The sequence below is a fragment of the Hyla sarda genome, chromosome 6 (genome assembly GCF_029499605.1).
Source record: "Hyla sarda isolate aHylSar1 chromosome 6, aHylSar1.hap1, whole genome shotgun sequence".
NCBI lineage: Eukaryota > Metazoa > Chordata > Amphibia > Anura > Hylidae > Hyla > Hyla sarda.
The window spans coordinates 120652012-120677532 of record NC_079194.1 but is presented as its reverse complement, the minus strand read 5'-3'; the positions used below and the strand labels follow the sequence as shown (position 1 = coordinate 120677532).

General features: G+C 43.0%; 1 protein-coding gene across 5 annotated transcripts in view; it reads right to left on the bottom strand.

Moving 5' to 3' along the window:
- CHCHD6 (coiled-coil-helix-coiled-coil-helix domain containing 6) overlaps positions 1 to 25521 on the bottom strand; it is a 343619-nt gene that overhangs the window by 252745 nt on the left and 65353 nt on the right. For 4 of the 5 annotated variants that reach the window (XR_008844998.1, XM_056524875.1, XM_056524873.1 and 1 more), the window contains exon 5: positions 4432 to 4452. The exons of the other annotated variant lie outside the window; for it this stretch is intronic. Coding sequence is in view for 3 of the 4 variants with exons in the window: in XM_056524875.1 (XP_056380850.1) it covers positions 4432 to 4452 (21 nt within the window). In the remaining variant the exon portion in view is untranslated. The remainder of the gene's footprint in view (positions 1 to 4431; positions 4453 to 25521) is intronic. 5 annotated transcript variants of the gene reach the window in all.

The window sequence follows — 25521 nt, the reverse complement described above, 5'->3', positions numbered from 1 at the left end:
TGCTGGGAGTTGTAGTTTAGCAACATCTGGAGGGCTACAGTTTAGAGACCACTGTAGAGTGGTCTCCAAACTGTAGCCCTCCAGATGTTGCTAGGCAACTCACCAGCTTCCGAAGGATCCAGGGAGCTGCATAGCAGTCCTCTGCCGCCGCCTATCACCGCCTGCTGCCGCCGCTGATCACCACCCGCTGCCTCTGGGTATTTGGACCTTCGGTGCCGTTCCCCGTCGGTTCCCCCGTTCTGGCCTGACAACAGTGAGTGGGCAGAGTGGGGAAACCGAACGTTAACCCCGCCCCTGATCTGCTATTGGTTGTCGCTTCTGAACGATGTCAGGGATAGGAGGGGTGGCACCCCTGCCACCTCCCTGCTATCCCTTCAGGGGGGATCGTGGGTGTTTTGAACTACCCCGTTCCCCCTTATTTTCCGGGGTCACCAGGTCATTGAAGACCCGTAATCGCAGCAAATAGCCGGTCTGAATTCAGCAGTGATTTGCAGTGATCGCCCACATGGGGGGGGGGTCTCAGGACCCCCCTGGGCATTTGCACGTGGTGCCTGCTGATAGATATCAGCAGTCACCATGGTGCGGTCCCTGACCGACCGAAATTCCCATGGTCCATAAGAACCAGGGAGCGAAGGCGCCCTTGGCCCCTAAGTGGTTAAAAGAAGAAGTTTCCACAGCAGCTCGAAAGTTCCAATTACTTTATTGCTCTAGTGCCATGTCCAATATTATAGAAAATTGTGTTAGAAATAATTGGCATATAATCACACAATGATCAAGATCCGGATTACGTCACCTCAGAGATTCCCATAGTTTCGCTTTGGAGAACAAAAAAATCTTAGAGACAAACTAGTGAGAGGCAAGTTATCAAAAAAACTGATTGCTTCTAACAAGGACTTCAAAAGGGTAAGGTAAACAATGTTAATTTTGTATGCATTTATATACTGCGATAACTACACAGATAGGAGTAATACAACACACGGACATACAATTCATTACATGTCGCTCTGTTTTTGTGGTTTATGCTCCTTTTTTTTTGTTCCTGCCACTGATGTTATATCAGAAAAACAATTAGACCTATGTTCCACAGATTTAGGTAACATATATACTAACTGTGTACAGGTAAAGAGAGCCCAAGATTGATCTAACACATAAGGGATTGTCATTTGCAGTTTACAAATAATCAGGAACAGATCGCCATACCAGATTGTGGCAAGCATAGGCCCAGTTGATCAATCACACGGGACCAGCAGGGTTAAAAGGCCAAAATGACTTGTCTTCTTTTCTATAAAAATGATTCTGTCAGTAATTAGATTTTAATTATATATACTGCTCAAAAAAATAAAGGGAACACTTCACACAATGTAACTCCAAGTCAAATCACACTGTCCACTCAGGAAGCAACACTGATTGACAATCAATTTCACATGCTGTTGTGCAAATGGAAAAGACAACTGGTGGAAATTACAGGCAATTAGCAAGACACACGCCCAATAAAAGGAGTGGTTCTGCAGGTGGTGACCACAGACCACTTCTCAGTTCCTATGCTCTCTGGCTGATGTTTCAGTCACTTTCAAATGCTGGTGGTGCTTTCTCTCTAGTGGTAGCATGAGTCTACAATCCACACAAGTGGCTCAGGTAGTGCAGCTCATCCAGGATGGCACATCAAATGCGAGCTGTTGTAAGAAGGTTTGCTGTGTCTGTCAACGTAGTGTCCAGAGCATGGAGGCGCTACCAGGAGACAGACCAGTACACCAGAAGACGTTTAGGAGGCCGTAGGAGGGCAACAACCTAGCAGCAGGACCGCTACCTCCGCCTTTGTGCAAGGAGGAGCAGGAGGAGCACTGCCAGAGCCCTTCAAAATGACCTCCAGCAGGCCACAAATGACCATGTGTCCACTCAAACGGTCAGAAACAGACTCCATGAGGGTGGTATGAGGGCCCGACGTCCACAGGTGGGGGTTGTGCTTACAACCCAACACTGGGCAGGACATTTGGCATTTGCCAGAGAACACCAAGATTGGCAAATTTGCCACTGGCGCCCTGTGCTCTTCACAGATGAAAGCAGGTTCACACTGAACACACGTGACAGACATGACAGTCAGTCACATGTGGAGAACGTTCTTGTCAGGCCCAAGGCCTGATTATTAAAATCCTATCTGTGTATTATAAATTATAACTGTGTGTGATGGATAACCTAAGACCTGGGGGTGAGAGGTCATTCAGACTGATTTGTGTATTGCATTTTATTGGGGGTCTGGCTGTCTGTTTACATCTCCTTTGAAGTCAGAGACTCTTTTTGAAGCAGCAGGAAGTCATGCACTCTGGTCCCATAATATAATCAACCAGATAAGAGGGCCAGAGACAGAGATGCCCCCCTGGTGGGATCAGAGGGGAGGGGGGAATGGAGTCTCCCTCCAAAAAGGCAGATATATAATATTTAACAATGCTAGACTCAAGGGGTGTTCAAGGCTGCCCATAAGCTGACAAGACCATCCTAAGAACAGCTGGAACTCACTCTCATGGACTGCTATATCATCATGCTATAAGAACTTCATCTTTTGTTTTCTGAACTTGCCTTGCCAAACTCTTTTATATATTTTTGTAACTGTATGTCATTTGTTTCTGTATTTTTATATAGTCAGCACTGTGATACCCTTTATCAGATTACATGTTTAATTAATCAGCTCTGGGCTTTGATCTCTAAATATATGAGCTCACCTTTCTGAAGGAGGCTCTGGTAAAACACGTTTATCTAAGGGTTAATTTGGTGACTTGCTGGTACTTGTAGTGGATACCCAGAGGTCTGGCGGCTTTAACCCTTGCACCATCACACTCTCTCTAGCGTCTTAGCTGGACCGATAGGGTGTGATCGTGACAGTTCTGCTGCCTGCAACATTCTCCAGCATGACCGGTGAGGGGTCAGTAATGGTGTGGGGTGGCATTTCTCTGGGGGGGGGGGGGGGGGCTGCACAGCCCTCCATGGTCTTGCCATTAGGTACAGAGATGAGATCCTCAGACCCCTTGTGAGACCATATGCTGGTGCGGTTGGCCCTGGGTTCCTCCTAATGCAAGACAATGCTAGACCTCATGTGGCTGGAGTGTGTCAGCAGTTCCTGCAAGAGGAAGGCATTGATACTATGGACTGTCCCGCCCATTCCCCAGACCTGAGTCCAATTGAGCACATCTGGGACATCATGTCTCGCTCCATCCACCAACGCCACATTGCACCACAGACTGTCCAGGAGTTGGCGGCCACCTCATCAGAAGCATGCCCAAGTGTTTTAGGGAGGTCATACGGGCACATGGAGGCCACACACACTACCGAGCCTCAGTTTGACTTGTTTTAAAGGACACTACATCAAAGTTGGATCAGCCTGTAGTGTGATTTTCCACTTTGATTTTGAGTGTGATTTCCATTGATAATTTTTGTGTGATTTTGTTGTCAGCACTTTCAACTAAGTAAAGACGAAAGTATTTCATATGATTAGTTCATTCATTCAGATCTAGGATGTGTTATCTTATATAAGGTTTTATGATACATGGCATATTACAGTGATGTTATGTTTGTGTTAGGGCTCATTCACATAACATTTTGGTGATAAAACAGCCGACGGGAGACTTTGAAAACCGTATTCCCGTGGCACACCCTATCCATTTGAATGAGCCGGATGGAGTCAGCTAGTGATTCCGGTTGGCTTATTTTTGGACCGTATCCGGTTTTGTTGCTGAACTGAAAAGCATAGCTGACTCCCTTCGGCTAATTCAAATTAATGGGGCGAGGTATGGGTCCGGCAGGAATACGACAGTGGAAGGTATTCTCCTGCTGGATTCGGCTGCCAGATCCCTAAAACATGATGTGAATGCACCCTTATATGTACACTATGTATTAGTTGACCTCTCATTGGTGACAAGTTACAGATTATGGGGGTTATAATTATGGGTGTGCGCAGCTACCGCCTTCTCACGCCCATCCTTGAGAAAGCATCATGCGATGTGAAACATTGGAATTGCGTCTCTTGTTTGTTTGTCATCAAGAGCAATAAAGTAATCGGAATTGTCAAGCTGCCATGGAAACTCCTTCTTATAACTAACTGCTTTAAGAATACTACTCTTTATCCACTGAGCACTGTGGTCCGTAAGGGTGGGTCAGAGTAAGCTGCTGCTAATCAACAAGGTACTGTTCACATGTAAAAGATTATATAAATGACTCTATCTCATCTGAATATCCAGAATTAGCTTCAGTGAAATGCCAAGGCCCAGTCTTTTAAAAGGCCACTCCAAAGATACATTTTATAAAACAAAAATGTCCAAAGTATATGGAGTGGGAGATCAGAATAGGAAAGTAAATAAACTACAATTTCTACAAACAATCCCCACACAGTGACAATATGACAAGTGAAATAAGAAGGAACACGAGCCAAACAGAGCTTACCCATTCATCCAAATCCGCAGGCTTTGCAAAATGAAAAGGGGAGAGGGAAAGAAGAAAAGGATGGGAAAGAGGAAGGAAAAAGGAAAAGTGTCAGTGATTTATTGAGTCCAAGTTTCTACAGCATAAATTGTTACATTTATCCAATGTAGAGAGAGCTTAAGAAAAAGAAAAGAGAATAGCACCAATTGTTCCATAAGGCTTCCTATACTGGCAACATGGCTGAAACACACATTTGTTACAATGGCTCAAAATGTGTCACCTGGGAAGCTGCGCTGCAGGTGCTGAATGAGGCCAAGCATAAACCCCTTACACACCTGAGGCCTGGATTTATTTCATTGTCACATTTTTATTTTAAGTTCCCCTTTATAAAGGAAGGATAAAAATACAAAATGCACAAAACTTTGAACTAGAAAGTTAAAAAAATTTTTTTTATCTTTTATGAAACATTTTTTTCAAATATAAAAAAGTAGGGAGGGGGTGTGAGAAGTAATGTATTCATAACCCGACCTAGAAAAGATAGAAAGGGCCAAAAATATCAGCCGGAGAAGAGCAGCAGTTAAGGCTTCTGACGGAGTTTGCTGTGGAAGATTTGTACAGTGGTTAGACCTTTCATATGAGGTTAGACATCTAGTTCTCCATGAGTGCGGCTGTCCAAAATTGCCAATTGAAGCGTAAGGAAGAGACTGGGGAGGGGGTATGCTGAAAAACGAATGAATAAACTAGGACATTGAGCAAAGTAGAAAAGCTGGACCAAGAAAGGACTGACAAAGAATTTGGTTCATTTTTGTTTTCCTTTATAGAAAGTGACTACCTTATCAATTTTAGGTCCAAAATTCTGTTCTAATTAATTTCTCAATGTATCCTTAAATGGGTTATCCAGGAATAGAAACACAGCTAATATCTTTAAAAAAAGGGGAAAAAAAAAGAAAAAAAAAGCTCCACGTCTGTCTCCAGGTTGGGTGGGGTTTTACAACTTGGCTCCATTCACTTCAATAGAACTGAGCTGCAGAACCACACCCAACCTGGAGACAGACTGGGAGCGTTTTTTGCAAGAAAGTAGCTCTGTTTTTCTATTCTGGATAACCCCTTTAAAGTCGTCAGAACTCCAATTTGTACTCCTAAAGAGACACAACTTTCAGTCTCAAAAAAAAAAAAAAAAAAAACAATGTACAGGCAGGAAGAATTTACTATAATCTTAAATATACAAGGTCTGTCTGGCAGGTATCCAGCCATGTAATATGAAGAATAGAGAAAATAGAAGATTCAACATACATTGTACATATAAAAGACGCCTCAGTCCCCTTCAAAGTAGGCACCTTGGTACCTCACACAGTTATCTAATACCAAATCATGTGTCAAAATCTCCAGATCATCTTCTTGCATTGTCAGTCGCAGATCGTACAACATTCAACATCGGTCCCGATATTTCATAATGTTTGAGAAAAAGTGGAGAGATTTTGCCCACAGCAGCCAATCACATATTTCAGGTATTCCAGAATTTTTTGTTCTTTAAATGCAAGACAGGGGCAGCAAACTTAGCCCAGTTACTAAAATAATTTGCTTACGTGTGATTGGTGTCTAGTATCAAATTTCTTTGTTTTTCTTTTCCCAGGGAAAGAAAAAATTTGTGTTGTTTCAGACCTTTTCCAACTTGCTGTGCGACCCGAGACAATGCATCACAAGTCAGGTGCTGAAAGGGGGCTTGGCTGCTTTGTCCCCTGATTATCATGACACAGATCCACAGCTTGTGTGCCAGGAGATGTTGGGCAAGTCATGGGATCATAGAGAGCGTGGCTGTGCTGCAATGGGAGGAAAGGCCGATATGTGGGAGGGAATAAGTCACTTTCCACTTTGAAACAAAAGATCCCTGGGGATTGTAGTCAGAGAGGCCACAGAAACAGGAAGTAGCCAGTTCCCCAAAACAAGCCAGTAGTTTGATGGAGGACACAGCCATTTACAACCAACACAAGCACAGATCCTTGGTAAGCATGCCCATTTCAGTATGACACTTAATTACGAAGCTCACCTTATAACCCCTTTAACCACCTAAGGACACAGCCCATTTTGGCCTTAAGGACACAGCCAATTTTATATTTGCGTTTTTTTCCTCTTTGCCTTCTAAAAATCATTTTTTTTTTTTTTTGCATGACCAATTGTACTTTGTAATGACATCACTCATTGTAACCTACAATGTATGGCAAACCCAAAAAATTCTTCTTTGTGTGAGGAAATTTAAAAGAAAATGAAAATTTTGCACATTTTGCGCTGTACACCTTATGGTAAAAATTACATGTTTTCTTTATTCTGTGGGTCAATATGATTAAAATGATACCCATGATTACATACTTTTCTATTATTGTACTGCATTTAACCTCTTAAGGACGCAGGGCGTATGGATACGCCCTGCATCCCGAGTCCTTAAGGACGCAGGGCGTATCCATACGCCCGTGGGAATTCCGGTCCCCACCGCTAGTCGGTTGGGGGCCGGAGCCGGATGCCTGCTGAAATCGTTCAACAGCAGGCATCCCGGCATATCGCCCAGGGGGGTCATTATGCCCCCCCCATGTCGGCGATCGCCGCAGATCGCTGGACAATTCAGTCCAGCGATCTGCGGCGATCCCGGGTCAATCGGGTCTCCAGTGACCCGGTGACCCGGAATTACTGGCTGTTCGGGGCCGTCTCTGACGGCCCCGAACATCCAGAGCCTGCAGGGGTGAGGTGGCACTGGTGCCACCTCACGATCGCCCTGATTCGTAGGCCGGATTACCGGCCGACCAATCAGGGCGCCTGCTGCGGGTGTCACTCCCGCACCCGCTCCGCCCCTCTTCCGAAGGGCGTGAGCGGGTGCGGGAAGACGACCCCGGGTGCTGGGGACCCCGATCTCCGGCGTCCATGTTGGGATCGGGGCCCCAGGAGCGACGGCGGCGGCGAGGGACAGCCTGCGATGGAGCAGCAGCAGGAGGTGAGTTACAGCCTCCTGCTGTTGCTTAGCAAAAGCTCCCAGCATGCAAAAAGGGCATGCTGGGAGCTGTAGTTATGCAACAGCAGGAGGCAGACCACCACAACTCCCAGCATACCCTTATGGGCATGCTGGGACTTATGGTTTTGCAACAGCTGGAGGCACATTTTTTCTATGGAAAAGTGTACCTTCAGCTGTTGTATAACTACAACTCCCAGCTTGCACAAACAGCTAAAGTGCATGCTGGGAGTTGTAGTGGTGCATCTGCTGGTTGCATAACTACAACTCCCAGCATGCCCGTTGGCTGTCGGTGACTGCTGAGAGTTGTAGTTTTGCAACAGCTGAAGGCACACTGGTTGTGAAACTTAGAGTTTTTTTTTTTACCTAACTCAGTGTTTCACGACCGGTGTGCCTCCAGCTGTTGCAAACTACAACTCCCAGCAGTCACCTTACACCATGCACCGTACATGCTGGGAGTTGTAGTTTTGCAACAGCTGGAGGCACACTGGTTTTGAAACACTGAGTAAGGTCACAAACTCCGTAATACATAACCAGTGTGCCTACAGCTGTTGCAAAACTAAAACTCTCAGCATGTACAGTCTGTCAGCGCATGCTGGGAGTTGTAGTTTTGCAACAGCTGGATGTCCCCCCCAATGTGAATGTACAGGGTACACTCACATGGGCGGAGGCTTACAGTAAGTATCGGGCTGCAAGTTTGAGCTGCAGCAAATTTTCTGCAACAGCTCAAACTGCCAGCGAGAAACTACTGTGAACCCCCGCCCGTGCGACTGTACCCTAAAAACACTACACTACACTAACACAAAAAATAAAATAAAAAGTAAAAAAACACTACATATACACTTACCCCTACACAGCCCCCCTCCCCTCCCCAATAAAAATGAAAAACGTCTGGTACGCCACGGTTTCCAAAACGGAGCCTCCAGCTGTTGCAAAACAACAACTCCCAGTATTGTCGGACAGCCGTTGACTGTCCAGGCATGCTGGGAGTTTTGCAACAGCTGGAGGCACCCTGTTTGGGAATCACTGGCTTGGAATACCCCTATGTCCACCCCTATGCAATCCCTAATTTAGGCCTCAAATGCGCATGGCGCTCTCACTTTGGAGCCCTGTCGTATTTCAAGGCAACAGTTAAGGGTCACATATGAGGTATCGCCGTACTCGGGAGAAATTGGGCTTCACATTTTGGGGGGTATTTTCTGCTTTTACCCTTTTTAAAAATGTAAAGTTTTTGGGAAAAGCATTTTAGGTAAAAATTTTTTTATTTTTTTTACATATGCAATAGTCGTGAAACGCCTGTGGGGTATTAAGGTTCACTTAACCCCTTGTTACATTCCCCGAGGGCTCTAGTTTCCAAAATGGTATGCCATGTGTTTTTTTTTTGCGGTCCTGGCACCATAGGGGCTTCCTAAATGCGGCATGCCCCCAGAACAAAATTTGCTTTCAAAAAGCCAAATGTGACTCCTTCTCTTCTGAGACCTGTAGTGCGCCAACAGAGCACTTTTCACCCCCATATGGGATGTTTTCTGAATCGGGAGAAATTGGGCTTCAAATTTTGGGGGGTATTTTCTGCTATTACCCTTTTTAAAAATGTAAAACTTTAGGGAAACCAAGCATTTTAGGTAAAAAATTTTTTATTTTTTTTACATATGCAAAAGTCGTGAATCACCTGTTGGGTATTAAGGTTCACATTACCCCTTGTTACGTTCCCCGAGGGGTCTAGTTTCCAAAATGGTATGCCATGTGTTTTTTTTTTGCTGTTCTGGCACCATAGGGGCTTCCTAAAAGTGACATGCCCCCCAAAAACCATTTGACGCTCCTTCCCTTCTGAGCCCTCTACTGCGCCCGCCGAACACTTTGCATAGACATATGAGGTATGTGCTTACTCGAGAGAAATTGGGTTTCAAATACAAGTAAAAATTTTCTCCTTTTTACCCCTTGCAAAAATTCAAAAATTGGGTCTACAAGAACATGCGAGTGTAAAAAATGAAGATTGTGAATTTTCTCCTTCACTTTGCTGCTATTCCTGTGAAACCCGTAAAGGGTTAAAACGCTTACTGAATGTCATTTTGAATACTTTCAGGGGTGCAGTTTTTATAATGGGGTCATTTATGGGGTATTTCTAATATGAAGACCCTTCAAATCCACTTCAAACCTGAACTGGTCCCTGAAAAAAAAGAGAGTTTAAAAATTTTGTGAAAAATTGGAAAATTGCTGCGGAACTTTGAAGCCCTCTGGTGTCTTCCAAAAGTAAAAACTCATAAATTTTATGATGCAAATATAAAGTGGACATATTGTATATGTGAATAAAAAAAAATTATTTGGAATATCCATTTTCCTTACAAGCAGAGAGCTTCAAAGTTAGAAAAATGCAAAATTTTCAAATTTTTCATCAAATTTTGTGATTTTTCACCAAGAAAGGATGCAAGTTACCAAAAAATTTTACCACTACGTTAAAGTAGAATATGTCACGAAAAAACAATCTCGGAATCAGAATGATAACTAAAAGCATTCCAGAGTTATTAATGTTTAAAGTGACAGTGGCCAGATTTGCAAAAAATGGCCGAGTCCTTAAGGTGAAAAAGGGCTCAGTCCTTAAGGGGTTAAAATTGCCCTATTTTGCCCACCTAAGGCTAAGTTTCCAATGCAGTTTTTGAGCCAAAGTCAGAAGTGGATCCATAAGGAAGGAGAAGTATAAGTCCTTCCATTATATGTCCTTTTCCTTTTGAATACACTTCTGGCTTTTGCTCATTTTTCCGTATATGGGTCTGTATGAGGGCTAATTTTTTGTGGCGTGATCTATAGTTTTTTTTGTTTTTTGTTTTTACCACTTTTGCATATATTTGAGTATTTGATCACATTTTATAATTTTGTTTTTGTTACGTGATATGACAAACACAGCAATTTTTTTTTTCTTTTAGGTTTACGCCGTCCACCGAACGGGATCATTAACATTATATTTTTATAGTTCAGAGTCCCCAATCATTAGAATGCCAATACTGTTCAGTGCTATGCATAGGCATAGCACTGACCAGTATTATTGGCGATCTACTTCTCTGGTCTGCTCAATGTCAGACCAGAGAAGGAGACGCCGGGGCACGGACGGAGGCAGGTGAGTAGACCTCTGTCCACCATCACGCTGATTTTCCCCATTAACCCCTCAGATGCCGTGGTCAATACACATCCTGCTATCTGAGGGGTTATTGGAGGACAACAGCGTGATCGCTGATGTCCGCCATTACTGGCAGGTCCCTGGCTGCTGATCGCAGTCGGGACCCACCATGCATGATGCGAACACCGCTGCGGTGCTCGTGACTTGTATAGGACGTAAAATGTATGTCCTGGTGCGTTAAGTACCAGCGCATCAGGACGTACATGTATGTCCTATGTCATTAAGGGGTTAAGATAGGAAAGCTGAGCTGTGATTGGTTGCTGTGGGCAAAAGCTCTGTAGTTTTTTTCATATGCAGTATGATAAATCAGGGTCATTGTCTGCTGTTCTGCTAGTTGTAGGCCTTCCAGAACATGGAATGCTTTTCAGCAAATTATCTACCATAGTTACATAGTTAGTATGGTTGAAAAAAGACATACGTCCATCAAGTCCAACCAGGGGATTGAAGGGAAGGATGTAAGGGGATAAGGGAAAGGGATGTAGTTTTATAATTCTGCATAAGCATTAATGTTATTTTGTTCCAGGAATGTATCTAACCCTGCTTTAAAGCTGTTAATTGTTCCTGCTGTGACCAGTTCCTGAGGTAGACCGTTCCATAAATTCACAGTCCTCACGGTAAAGAAGGCGTGCCGCCCCTTTAGACTAAACCTTTTCTTCTCCAGACGGAGGGAGTGCCCCCTCGTCCTTTGGGGGGGATTTAACCTGGAACAGTTTTTCTCCATATTTTTTGTATGGGCCATTTATATACTTATATACGTTTATCATATCCCCCCTTAAACGTCTCTTCTCAAGACTAAACAATTGTAACTCCTTTAATCGCTCCTCATAGCTAAGATGTTCCATGCCCCATATTAGTTTAGTCGCGCGTCTCTGCACCCTTTCCAACTCCGCAGTGTCCCTTTTATGAACAGGCGACCAAAACTGAACAGCATATTCCAGGTGAGGCCGTACCAATGCTTTATAAAGGGGGAGTATTATGTCCCTGCCCCTCGAGTCCATGCCTCTTTTTATACATGACAATATCCTGCCGGCTTTGGAAGCAGCAGCCTGACATTGCATGCTATTCTGTAGTCTGTGATCTACAAGTACACCCAGATCCTTCTCTACCAGTGACTCTGCCAGTTTAATCCCCCCTAAGACATACGACGCATGCAGGTTATTAGTACCCAGATGCATAACTTTACATTTATCCACATTGAACCTCATTTGCCAAGTGGATGCCCAGACACTTAGTCTATCCAAGTCATCTTGTAACTTATGCACATCCTCTATAGACTGTACCGTGCTACAAAGCTTGGTGTCATCTGCAAAGATAGAAACAGAGCTGTTAATACCATCCTCTATATCATTGAGAAATAAATTAAACAGCAGCGGGCCCAGTACTGAACCTTGGGGTACACCACTAATAACCGGGGACCAATCAGAGTACGAATCATTTACCACCACTCTCTGGGTACGATCCATGAGCCAGTGTTCAATCCAGTTACAAACTAAAGTTTCCAAGCCCAAGGACCTTAACTTACCTGTCAGATGTCTGTGAGGGACAGTATCAAATGCTTTGGCAAAATCCAGAAACACTATATCCACAGCCATTCCTCTGTCAAGGCTTCTACTCACCTCTTCATAAAAGCAAATTAGATTGGTTTGACATCTTCTATCCTTAGTAAACCCATGCTGGCTATCACTTATAATACTATTATCCCCCATGTATTCCTGTATGTAATCCCTTATAAGTCCTTCAAACAATTTACCCACAATGCACGTTAGACTTACCGGTCTATAATTGCCTGGCGAAGACCTAGAGCCCTTCTTGAAGATTGGTACCACATTAGCCTTGCGCCAGTCCCTTGGCACAATACCAGACACCAGAGAATCTCTAAATATCATGAACAAGGGTACAGATATTACTGAACTTACCTCTCTAAGAACTCTTGGGTGTAGTCCATCCGGCCCTGGAGATTTGCTAACATTTACTTTACTTAACTTACCTTGTACCATCTCTACATTAAGCCAGTTCAATATATTATATGATGTGTTACCAGCACTGACCTGACCAATGTCAGCTCCTTCTTCCATAGTATATACAGAACTAAAGAACCCATTCAGTAGCTCCGCCTTCTCTTGATCGCCCGTGACAACCTCCCCATTATCATTATTAAGGGGTCCTACATGCTCTGTCCTTGTTTTTTTTGTATTTATATATCTAAAAAAATATTTAGGATTAGTTTTGCTTTCTTCGGCCACCTGTCTCTCATTTTGAATTTTTGCTGTTTTTATTACATTTTTACAGATTTTATTAAGCTCCTTGTACTGTTTAAATGTTATAGCTGACCCATCAGATTTGTATTTTTTGAAGGCTAATTTTTTGTTGTTTATTGCTCTTTTAACCTCATTTGTCAGCCATGTAGGATTTAGTTTTAATCGTTTATATTTGTTCCCCTTTGGTATATATTTAGCTGTATAGTTATTTAGAGTTGATTTAAAGATGTCCCATTTACCTTCTGTATCAGTATTTGAGAACACCTCCCCCCAGTCTATGTCCTGTAGTGCAGCCCTCAGCCCAGGGAAATTTGCCTTTTTAAAGTTATATGTTTTTGCTTTCCCCGTCTGTCTTTGTTTTCTACATTTTAAGTCAAAAGTAACTATATTGTGGTCGCTATTACCAAGGTTTTCCCTCACAGTTACATTACCAACCAGCTCTGCGTTGTTGGAAATGATCAGATCCAACAAGGCATCACTTCTTGTTGGGTCCTCCACAAACTGGCCCATAAAATTATCCTGCAATAAATTTAGGAATTTTCTCCCCTTTGTAGTTTTAGCCAACCCCCGGCCCCAATCTATATCTGGATAGTTAAAATCTCCCATTATTACCACTGTACCTGCCCGGGCGGCCCTCTCTATTTGTTTATACAGCCGACCTTCTATCTCTTCAGTGATATTAGGGGGTCTGTAAATTACACCAAATATTATTTTTTCAGTATTTCCCTCCTTTTGTAATTCTACCCACAGTGATTCCACCTCCTCAGAATCATCACACACTATGGCATCGTTCACATTGACTTTCATACCACTTCTTACATACAGACAGACTCCACCACCTTTTCTGTTCATTCTATCCTTGCGAAACAATGTAAACCCCTGCAGATTAACAGCCCAGTCATGCGAGGAGTCCAGCCATGTCTCAGTGACCCCAACTATATCAATATGTTCCTCCAGTATCAAGGCCTCAAGCTCCCCCATTTTATTTGCTAGGCTTCTGGCATTTGTGAACATACACTTTACATTTCCATTAAGTTTTACACATATAGTCTCACTAATGGGATTTTCAGAGTTATTGGGGTTAATGTCATTTTTTGAGTTATAAGGGCTAATTGTACTATTTAAGTTATTGGGGCTAATGGGATTTTTTGAGTTATTGGGTCTAACGTTATTATTTAAGTTATTGGGGCTAATGGGATTTTTTGCGTTATTTCGTCTAACGTTGTTATTTAAGTTATTGGGGCTAATGGTATTTTTTGAGTTAATGGGGCTTATTGTAGTTATTGAGTTATTGGGGCTAATGGAATTTTTTGAATTATTGGGATTACAATTTTTCGGGCTACATTTATTTTTACAGCTGGTTTGTAACGCATGAATCTCCTTATCCACTGTTCTTAACCTCCCCCCACAGGACTCCTCTCCACCCGCCATTATGTCCTGACCCCTCTCTAACCTATCCATCCCACTGTCTGCTTTCTTTGCTTTATTATCCTCCCCCCACTCACCTAGTTTAAATACTCAGCCACCCCTTCCAGGATTCTCTCCCCCAGCACAGCAGACCCCCTTCCATTCAGGTGCAAATTATCCGTAGAATAGAGTTTGTACCCCAATGAAAAGTCAGCCCAGTGCTCTAAAAACCCAAACCCTTCCCCCTCACACCACGACTTAAGCCATGCATTTAACTCCCTAAGCTCCCGCTGTCTTTCCTGCGATGCGCATGGCACAGGAAGTATTCCAGAGAACACAACCTTAGAGGTCCTTCCCTTCAGCTTGGCACCTAGTTCCTTGTAATTATTCTTCAAGGACCTCCACCTACCATGTATTCTGTCGTTGGTTCCCACATGGACCACGACAGCTGGGTCATCCCCAGCCCCCCCTAGTAATTTGTCCACCCTTTCTACCACATGCCGAACCCTGGCACCAGGGAGACAGCAAACCATTCGGTTGAGGTGGTCTTGGCGACAAATTATTCTATCCGTCTTCCTGATTATAGAGTCCCCTACCACAACTAACTGTCTTGGCCTACCTGCGTTACCATCCCCCACACTACTAGTTGAGCTGTTCCCCCGGCTGTTAGGGAGACCAGTATCCACTAGGGTTGCCATCTCTGATACTGAGGCCCTCGCATCATCGCCCAACTTGGCAATTTTACTTGGGAGATCAGAAGCAGAAGTGACCTTCCTTTTCCTTGCCCCCTTTCCAGTCCCTCTAACTACATTAACCCAGCTCCCTACTTGGGCCTCCTGGCTAGTTTCTCCAACCTCCATTTCTGCCCCACTAACTGCTTGCTCTGTAAGATTGTCAATCGCCCTCAATGTTGCATTTTGCTCCTCTAGATCTCTAATACGAGCTTCCAGGTGGGCAACATGCTCACATTTGTCACAGCGGTATGCACCCTGAAGCTGCTGCTCCAGAGATGTATACATGTGGCACAATGTGCACTGAAGAAAACCTCCAATCCTGCTGTCCATATCCTTGGTGACAAACAGCTGTTATTAACTATTAAGAAAAACTACTTTTATCAAGGGAGTGTAATACGTACAGTTACAGTGGGTCCTGCTTACAACTCCTGCTTTCTAAACTTCTGCTTATAAAACTTCTCAAATGTAACACTTAATAATACAACACTTTAGAATACAGACCCAGCTTCAGCTAGACTCAGTCAGAGCAGGGCTCACAGAGTTTCCCAGTTAGTTTTATACACCTGAGAGCAGTTAATCAATTAACCCCTCCCCCAGGTGTGCTACAGACAGGAGGAAAAAAAAAAAAAAAAAAAAAATGTAAGGGCTATGCAACCGCTGGAGACACCCTGTTTGGAAAACAATGATCCACAGTATACTTAGCACATGAACTTCTGCTTATAAAACTTCTCAAATGTAACACTTAATAATACAACACTTTAGAATACAGACCCAGCTTCAGCTAGACTCAGTCAGAGCAGGGCTCACAGAGTTTCCCAGTTAGTTTTATACACCTGAGAGCAGTTAATCAATTAACCCCTCCCCCAGGTGTGCTACAGACAGGAGGAAAAAAAAAAAAAAAAAAAAAATGTAAGGGCTATGCAACCGCTGGAGACACCCTGTTTGGAAAACAATGATCCACAGTATACTTAGCACATGAACTTCTGCTTATAAAACTTCTCAAATGTAACACTTAATAATACAACACTTTAGAATACAGACCCAGCTTCAGCTAGACTCAGTCAGAGCAGGGCTCACAGAGTTTCCCAGTTAGTTTTATACACCTGAGAGCAGTTAATCAATTAACCCCTCCCCCAGGTGTGCTACAGACAGGAGGAAAAAAAAAAAAAAAAAAAAAATGTAAGGGCTATGCAACCGCTGGAGACACCCTGTTTGGAAAACAATGATCCACAGTATACTTAGCACATGAACTTCTGCTTATAAAACTTCTCAAATGTAACACTTAATAATACAACACTTTAGAATACAGACCCAGCTTCAGCTAGACTCAGTCATCTTTCAAGAATTTGCGCCATTTTTATTTGCGCTGCACTCATTTAATCCTTCTGAATCGTCAAAATAGTTTCCTTGGAGGAATATTTATGTTTAACGCTAAATTTGATGCAGATAAGTTGCTTCATTCATTCATTTTGAAATTGACAGCCACAGAGTACATATGCTCACTTAATACCATACAATGCCCCCACTGACTGAAGGTCTTTTGCACAGGAAAGATATTTCGTCCACGAGAATGTTCTCAGAATGTTTCCAAAAAGACTGTTTATTCTTTACCCTGTGTCACTGATCATATATGGTCAGTTTGAACAACAGTAATTTGCAGTTGCAGTTAAGAAAGGCTTCTGTATATCCAGAACGTGTGTTGCATTATGTCATGTGGTTTATGCTTTTAATAAACAGAAATATTTCTTCAATATCCTTGAGTGCCGGGATTCCTTTTACCTCCTTTGAACAACAGTAATGGCCACTAAAATGTATACAGCTGTGTCTGTAAAATGACAATTGGTCAGCCAATCCTGCATTCAATGGTTGTTTAACAATTAACCTCCTTTTATCTAACGTGTATGCCACCTTCTTCCGGGGCCGGAAGAAGTGTACCAAGCTGCGCAAAACCGTCGGCAGTCACCTCTGAGTTCCCAACGCTTACTTTGTCTGCCCGTCTGTCAAAGGTCCTGAAGAGGAGCCGGTTGACACATACTGTTGCGGTGAGTGCAGGATATCTTTTTTTGTTCTGCAACTATTGTTACCTATTGTTCCCATTTAACCTAACCATAAGAATGTGGTTTTATAAGTTCTCTTGTAGTCTGGAAGTTATGTTAAGCAATCTGTAAAGAGAAGAAGGCTCGGCGAAGGAAATGTCTAAATTCATGACTGCCTCATCAATACATCAGACATGGTTATTCTAACAATATATTGATCGAGTCATCATGACCTGTCTTATTTCTTAAGACAGTAGAAGATATGTATGAACAGTAAAACTTAAAACTTCTTTGAAAATAAATCACAGATTTAAGAAAATAAAACCAAATTTTTATTACCTTCATAAATCAGCACAAAAATATGTAACGGGAAGACTGACAGAGCATTACAACATTCTTCTGAAAAGTATGAGAAATAACGAAAATCTACATAAATTGTCTGTACCTGTCCGGGATTTACTAACCCAGTTAATCAATCCTCAAGTTAAAAGCTACATTTATCAGAATCTGCCAGACGCCGGGGAGGGGCAGGTGTTAAAGAAGAGAAATAGCTAAATTTTTTGTAATTACACAAATGGCATCCAGTGTGAGGTTCAGGACAAATTGCAGAACTGAAGTACATGATAATCCAAGAGCGTGTTAAATCATCACACTATGCTTGACTTGAGACAATAAATCATGCTACCAACTAATTGCCCCTCTAGGGATGTCCTGCAGAATGGGTGCAATACCATGGCTACCTATTTGCAGCACCTTTCCCAAATTACTTTAGCTGTTGCGTTCCGGGCCATCAAAATTCATAATCCTTCACACCTTTCCACTCCACCGAGACAATCTGCAGTGACAGAGAAGACTCCTAACCAACCACCCCCCCCCCCCCCCCAACAGACCGTCACTCCCTCGCTAATTCTCTGCTCAAGTCCATGAAGCGCAAAATTACAGACATTTCAAATTAAAGAAGGAGAAAAAGCAAAGGAACCTTATCAAATCAACATTAGCATCATCGGAGTCTTTAAAAGGAAATAAAGCAGTGAAATCGCACAAGCTAGCTTATGCAAAGAGATGTTGGATTAACCGAGAAGATGTCCAACTGCTGAAGCCCTGTACATCCTAATGGGTAGTCCAAGTCCATTTTAACTACAATTAGTCAATGCAGTGACCAAAATGGGCAGAAAACAGCCAATATAGGTTTTGGTTAAGCAACAAGATAAGCTTGAGAGTGCAGTTAGAAATCACCCACAAGGGTTTGTATCTAAGAATTCAAGGAAAAAACAATTTCTACTGTTCCGAGTATACAGCTCCTGTACAGGACTGTACGTGTTCACCTAAACCATCTATGAACAAATCATTTGTGCCCTGGGTTATTCTATTTATCTGAGGACCTGACAATGATAGTAAAAGAAGGAAAAGAGAAGACACTGCTATGTTAATTGGAACATTGATATTTAAAGTGGTATTCCGGCTTTATACATATTATCCCCTATCCAAAGGATAGGGGATAAGATGTATGATCGCAGGGGTCCCGCCACTCGGGACCCCCGCAATCTTGGTGCAGCACCCGACATTCTGTGCCAGGCTCTGCCTCCGAGACGGGGACGTGACATCACAGTCACGCCCCTAGTGATGCCACACCTCCTCCATTCATGTGTATGGGAAGGGGCGTGACACCTATCACGCCCCCTCCCGTAGACATGAATGAAGGGGCGGGAGCCCTGCAATCATACATCTTATCCCCTATCCTTTGGATAAAGACGGAATACCTGTTTAATGGGCAACATTTTTTCTTGATCATCTGTGATAAATGTAAATATTGACAGAAAAAGATAATATACACCAATCAACCGGCAAATGCTACCGGCCAAAGATTAGACTAACAATTATGGAATTGGGGGCCAAGTCAACCACAAACTTTGTTCTTATGTTCTGCACATTCCTGGGCATTTTTTGCAGTGTGACGGAGCAAATTATCCTGCTAAAAAGCAAATTCCTAAGGAAATATAATTTCCATAATGAGGTGTACCTAGTCTGCAACAATGTTGAGGTAGGGGATATGTTTCAAAGTGCCACCTAACCAGGACCATTCTGGCAGTAGTGATCTGGTATCTCCACTGTAGCAAAAGTCCAGCTTCTGCATTACAGAGCTGGATAAAGGGTGAAAACCAAGGGAGTACTTAGATTACGCTTCCAAGTTTGGCCCAAAGCCAAGCCAGTAGGTGGCACAGCAGGTCCACACCCATTGAGGAGTTACAAGAATCATGCAAAATGTAAAAAATATTTGCCTTAAATATTTTCTAACCAGGTGCAATGGCCACTAGGGTACAGTATCACAGGCTGAGAAATTATGTTGCACATATTACCTTATGATTTTACATCCAATAATCCCTCCCACCACCACCACCACCAAATTTACAGTATATTAGAGAGTCAAGTCAGAGACTGTTTATAAGTCATAAGCGCATACCATCTGCCAGTGAGCCATCTTGGGCACTAAGCCCTAAGTGTGCATATAGTCAGAAGCATCATCCTGGGATCTGTGACAGATACCACTGTCTATTTGTATATAAAGTATGCTGCATTTCAGTCTCTGGGAGGATATTCGGAAGGTGCAGCTCCCGCTAGCTCACCTCTTCGTAGATGCCCAACATTGAAAGTCTGGGACTGGCATGACAAAGGGTTAAATGTCAGTCTGATTTTAAGCTGAGTAGACTCGCAATGATCTATGTGTGTTGAGTCGATCTATCCTTTCATGTGACAGATACAGATGTACAGATAATAGCTGTTTATCTTCTCCCAATCATTATACATGGATGCTCTAAACTGTAATAGTCCTCGGTAATGAATGAGGCATTTCAGCAAATAGCTCACGGGGTCATTACAAAAGCTTTCCCTAGATTTCCACTGCAGATTTACACACTAGAGCAAACTGAATGATTACTAGTGAGGAGTCATTTTGAAATATTCTATTATTTCGACAATTGTTCCCCTTGATATCACTGCAGACATAATAGGGGCTGCATAGAAGACAACCAGTTTCCATGCATGACGGGCAGCTTTTGTACACTGCCTGATCTCTGCAATATAAATATGGTTCCTTTGCTTTATAACCCCCCCCCCCCCCCCCAACAGTGCCAAGGAAAATGCAAGGAACAGGGGGTCAGATAGCAAATAGTTATATATCTCGTTATATTGCGTCGATAATCTTTACCCTCACACCCATTTATATAGCATCAGTGTACACTCAAGAGAACATACTCGATTTGTCCTCGAAACCAGGATCACATTAGAAGAGGAGTCCGTAAGATCGGCACCTGAAATACTCAGTGCTGCTGCAAGAGTGTTTTCACTAGGTCTATACATCTGTGACGGCTTTACCCTTTTTTTTTTTTCTTCTCACGTCTAGACACGGTTTCTTTTGCATCCAACCCTGACATTACATAACTAGACAGTTCACTGCCTCCCACAAATCACTTTTTGTCTAGAAATAGTAAGTGCTGCTGTGGATGATGCTCCTTCCAGTACTTCTATCTGAAACCTTCTGTTTCTGTAACACTGGCCCATTACATGTAGCAAAGCCCTTAACCCATTGGGGACGGAGCCCATTATGACCCTAATGACGGGAGCATTTTTTTTTTCAAATCTGACCTCTATCATTTTAAAGGGGTATTCCAGGCCAAAACTTTTTTTTATATAACAACTGGCTCCAGAAAGTTAAACAGATTTGTAAATGACTTCTATTAAAAAACCTTAATCCTTCCAATAGTTATTAGCTTCTGAAGTTGAGTTGCTGTTTTCTGTTTAACTGCTTTCTGATGACTCCCGGGAGCTGTCCAGATCCTATGGGGATATTCTCCCATCATGCACAGCTCCCGGGACGTGACATCATCATTGAGCAGTTAGACAGAAAAATTCAGAAGCTAATAACTATTGGAAGGATTAAGATTTTTTTAATAGAAGTAATTTACAAATCTGTTTAACTTTCCGGAGCCAGTTGATATATAAAAAAAAAGTTTTTGCCTGGAGTACCCCTTAAAGCATTAATAGCTCTGGAATGCTACTTATAATTTACTTATAAATTTGATTCAGAGACTGTTTTTTCGTGACATATTCTACTTTATGTTAGTGGTAAATTTTCGTCGAAAATAGAAGTAATTTACAAATCTGTTTACATTTCTGGCACCAGTTGATTTAAAAAAAAAAAAATTCCACCCGAGTACCCCTTAAAAAACAATCATAAGTGTTTAACCTGTGGTTCTGGGGGCTTCTGATATTATCTGTCAGTCATTGACTTCCCACTTCTCTCAATTACTCCTGTCACACCTCTGTCCTTCCCATATGCTGAGACAGAAGGGGGTGCTATACTTGGGCTCCTGCTCTGGTATGGTCTGTGCCTCCATTAAATCGTAATCACAATTTTTTTATATTTTTTTTGGGGGGGGAGGGGGGGGGGAATTGCTGCTTTGTACATTATCCCTAAACTGCCCATCTATCCATGGGTGGCAAGTGTTCCCACATATGGACATGCAAGCTCGGTTGAAAGCAGAATGGAAAAATTCGATACATTCTATACGAGTGGTCTTAAAAGGTGTACGCCGGTGAAAAACCTATATATATTTATTTTTTTTTAAATCAACTAATAGCAGAAAGTTAAACAGATTTGTAAATAACTTCTATTTAAAAATCTTAATCCTTCCAGTACTTGTCAGCTGCTGTATACTAGAGAGGAAGTGATATTTTTTTCTGGAGTTCTTTCACACCTGACCATATTGCCCTCTGCTGACACCTCTGTCCATATCAGGAACTGTTAAGAGCAGGAGAGGTTTACTATGGTGATTTTCTTCTACTCTGGACAATTCCTGACATGGGGAGAGGTGTCAGCAGAGAGCACTGTGGTCAGACTTTAAAGAATTCCATAAAGAAATACAACTTTCTGTGGAACATCCAGCAGCTGGTAAGTACCAGAAGGATTAACATTTCTAAATAGAAGTAATTTACAAAGCATTTTATCTTTCTGGCACCAGTTGATTTAAAAAAAAATGGTTTTCCACTGGAGTACTCCTTTAAACTGTGAGCCTCCAGATGTTGCAAAACTTCAACTCCCAGCATGCCCAGACAGCCAATTGCTGTCCAGGCAAGCTGGGAGTTGAAGTTTTGTGACATCTGGAGGGCCACAACATTGTTGTATACAGAGAAACAGCCATTTCTGTCAAGGTCAGACACACCACATAAGACATCAGCACCAGGTATATCTGTTGGCTCCCCCACAGCATACAGGCGGTTAAACAAGGCATGGACGGTCGTACAGTGCAGAAGAAAGGAATACAAGGTGGGTGAACCCAGCGATAGAGTGCCTTATGATTAATCGCACCTTTTAAATTGCAATTATGTCATTCAACAGAACCTAGGAACATTCATTTACAATTTGCTGAGTGAATAATTGAATAATTACTGGCTCCCTGAATACAGTCCACATGCCGGATGTTACACAATAAAACAAAGAAAAATGGATAAAATTATCCTAAGGAAAAAATAAAAAATAAAAAAATTTAAAAAAAGGTGAAAATTTCTGCTGGTTCTGTCTGCCTCGTTGGGTACTGATCGTTCTGTGCACACAATTGCCCTGAAGTAGAAGAGATTGTGCGGCTCGACGAGAATTGAGCAACAATACAAGTCTTTGTAAAATAAACAAGATGCCAATATAAATGGCACCAGATTTCGGATATATTGGTCTAGATGTATTTTTTTTATATTTTTTTTTTTTTAAATGGTGGTGTTGCCCATAGCAGCCAATCCCAGCTCCGCTTTCAGTTCTTAGATTGCTCAGGTAAAATGAAAGCTGAGCTGTGATTGGCTTCTATGGCCAAGTAAGCCAGTGCAAATCTTGAGCTAAATGAGGCCAATGTGTAACCTTACAACATACAATTTGGCAGTTATGACACTACACCGAGGCCCTAATGATAAGACTTTTATAGAATGATCTATTAAATACATGTCCATGGGGCTCGGACCTATATAAATACCAATAGGCTACTTAAAGGGGTACTTTAATTAAGTAAATCTGTAAAGAAAAGCTCCAAAGCAATCACAATACCTGGATATGTTCACTGTAAAACATCCTGCCTGATATGCATGGCTTTGTGGCCCCTGTTGTCTTCTTTGGCTGCTTGATATTTTTTGCCATGCTTCTCTCCCTCCCTGCCTACATCTCCCAGCAATAATTGCAGCTCTGTTCTGCCAGCCCCCATCCTCCAGGTATGAGCTGCAGAGAAAGGTTCAGTGCCTGATTGGCTAAGGCTGCACACACCTCTCAGTTCTCAGCACAAAAGGGAGCATGACCCATCAGTGGAGGGCAGAAACTACACGGTCTGTCTCAGGAGGGTGGAGGCTGCTTTCAGAGAGGGATTTGGAAACAGACAGAGTGGATGGCTGGATGATGTCATTCCCTCACTTCATGCATGTTAAACCAAACAGGAGAAGAGCAGTGAGAGAGCATCATGCGCATTTGAGGACTAAATTAGGGATTGCATAGGGGTGGACATAGGGGTATTCTACGCCAGTGATTCCCAAACAGGGTGCCTCCAGCTGTTGCTTAACTCCCAGCATGCCTGGACAGTCAGTGGCTGTCCGGAAATGCTGAGAGTTGTTGTTTTGCAACAGCTGGAGGCTCCATTTTGGAAACACTGCCGTATGATACGTTTTTCATTGTTATTGGGGGGGGGGGGGGGGACAGTGTAAGGGGGAGTATATCTAGTGTTTTACCCTTTATTATGTGTTAGTGTAGTGTAGTGTTTTTAGGGTACATTCACACAGGCAGGGGTTTACGGTGAGTTTCCCACTAGGAGTTTGCGCTGCGGCAGAAAATTTGCTGCAGCTCAAACTTGAAGCAGGAATCTCACTGTAAACCCGCCCGTGTGAATGTACCCTGTACCTCCATCTGTTGCAAAACTACAACTCCCAGCATGCACTGACAGATCGTGCATGCTGGGAGTTGTACTTTTGCAACAGCTGGAGGCACACTGGTTGGAAAAACCTTCAGTTAGGTTCTGTTACCCAGCTCAGTATTTTCCAACCAGTGTGCCTCCAGCTGTTGCAAAACTACAACTCCCAGCATGTACTGATCGCCGAAGGGGCACTGTTTAGAAACCCCCGCACAGTGATCTCCAAGTTGTAGCCCACCAGCTGCAGCAAAACTACAAATCCCAGCATGCCCAAACAGCTGTCTGGGCATGCTGGGAGTTTTAGTTTTGCAACACCTGGAGGGCTACAGTTTAGAGACCACTGTATAGTGGTCTCCCAACTGTAGCCCTCTAGATGTTGCTAGGCAACAACTCACCAGCTTCCGTAGTCTGCAGCATGTGTGCAGCTCTGTACTGTACGCTGTATCCCTATGCCCGGGCTGCAAAAAGATAAACAAAATAAATTTTTAATAAACTGTCATGTAACCCAACCTATCACTGGCCGAGGCGGAACATCGCTGAGGCCGGTGATAGGCTGACTGCTCTCCGACGTTGCCGTCCCCAGGAAGCAGGTGAGGCCGGTACCAAAGGAGAGTTAAAGTTTAGTTTGTTTATCTCTTGCAGCCTGGGCATAGGGATACCGCGTACAGTACAGAGTTCCAGTGACGGCGAGGAGGGAAGCGCTTGCGGGTGACATGTGATTGTGGGGCCAGCGCAGAGCTGGGCTGATAATTAATTGGGGGGAGGGGGAGAAGTAGAACAGCACTCGCGGGTCACTTATGATTAGTTCTCCGATGTGGGGACAGCACAGCGCTTGCTTGATAATTCATTCCTGAGGAGGAGGGGCCCAACCGGTATTGCGGTATAGGAAAAATTAATTTCGTGCAGGACAAAAATTTTGATATTCGGTATTAACCGGTATACCGCCCAGCACTAGCGGGACCCCCTCGACCTAACATCTTATCCCCTATCCTTTGGATAGGGGATAAGATGCTTCCAACGGAGTACACCTTTAAACATCTTATTTTCTTAAAGTCTTATGTTAGTGAATATGAGTATAGCTGATGGGCCGGTAATGAAGTCAGCTTAGGCTCTTTTCACACTAGTGATTTTTCCGTTATTGAAGTTCCGTTGCATGTTCAGTCACGATTTTCGGCAAAAACCTGCCATTACAAAACCCCTGACGGCCGAGACTAAATCGCATTGCAGCCTATGGGATTTTGTAACTGCCTGTTTGCACCCGTATATGCCCGTAATTCATTACGGACGTTATACAGTGACGGGACATCGTGGCGGAAAAATTACTGCATGCAGTGACGGAACATGCAAATGAAATTCAATAAACGGAAAAATCACTAGTGTGAAAAGAGCCTTAGACAATCCTTTATGACCTAGCAGCTGCTATGTCCTCTCCTAGACTCTAGGCTGTTATCGCTTTAGCTGGCTATAAGATCGCTCATAACTATGTCTCACGATGTAGAGATCTAAAGCAGCACATTCAGGGTAAGTGTCCCCTTTATGTGATATGCTGCCTCGGAACACTCTCTTCACTA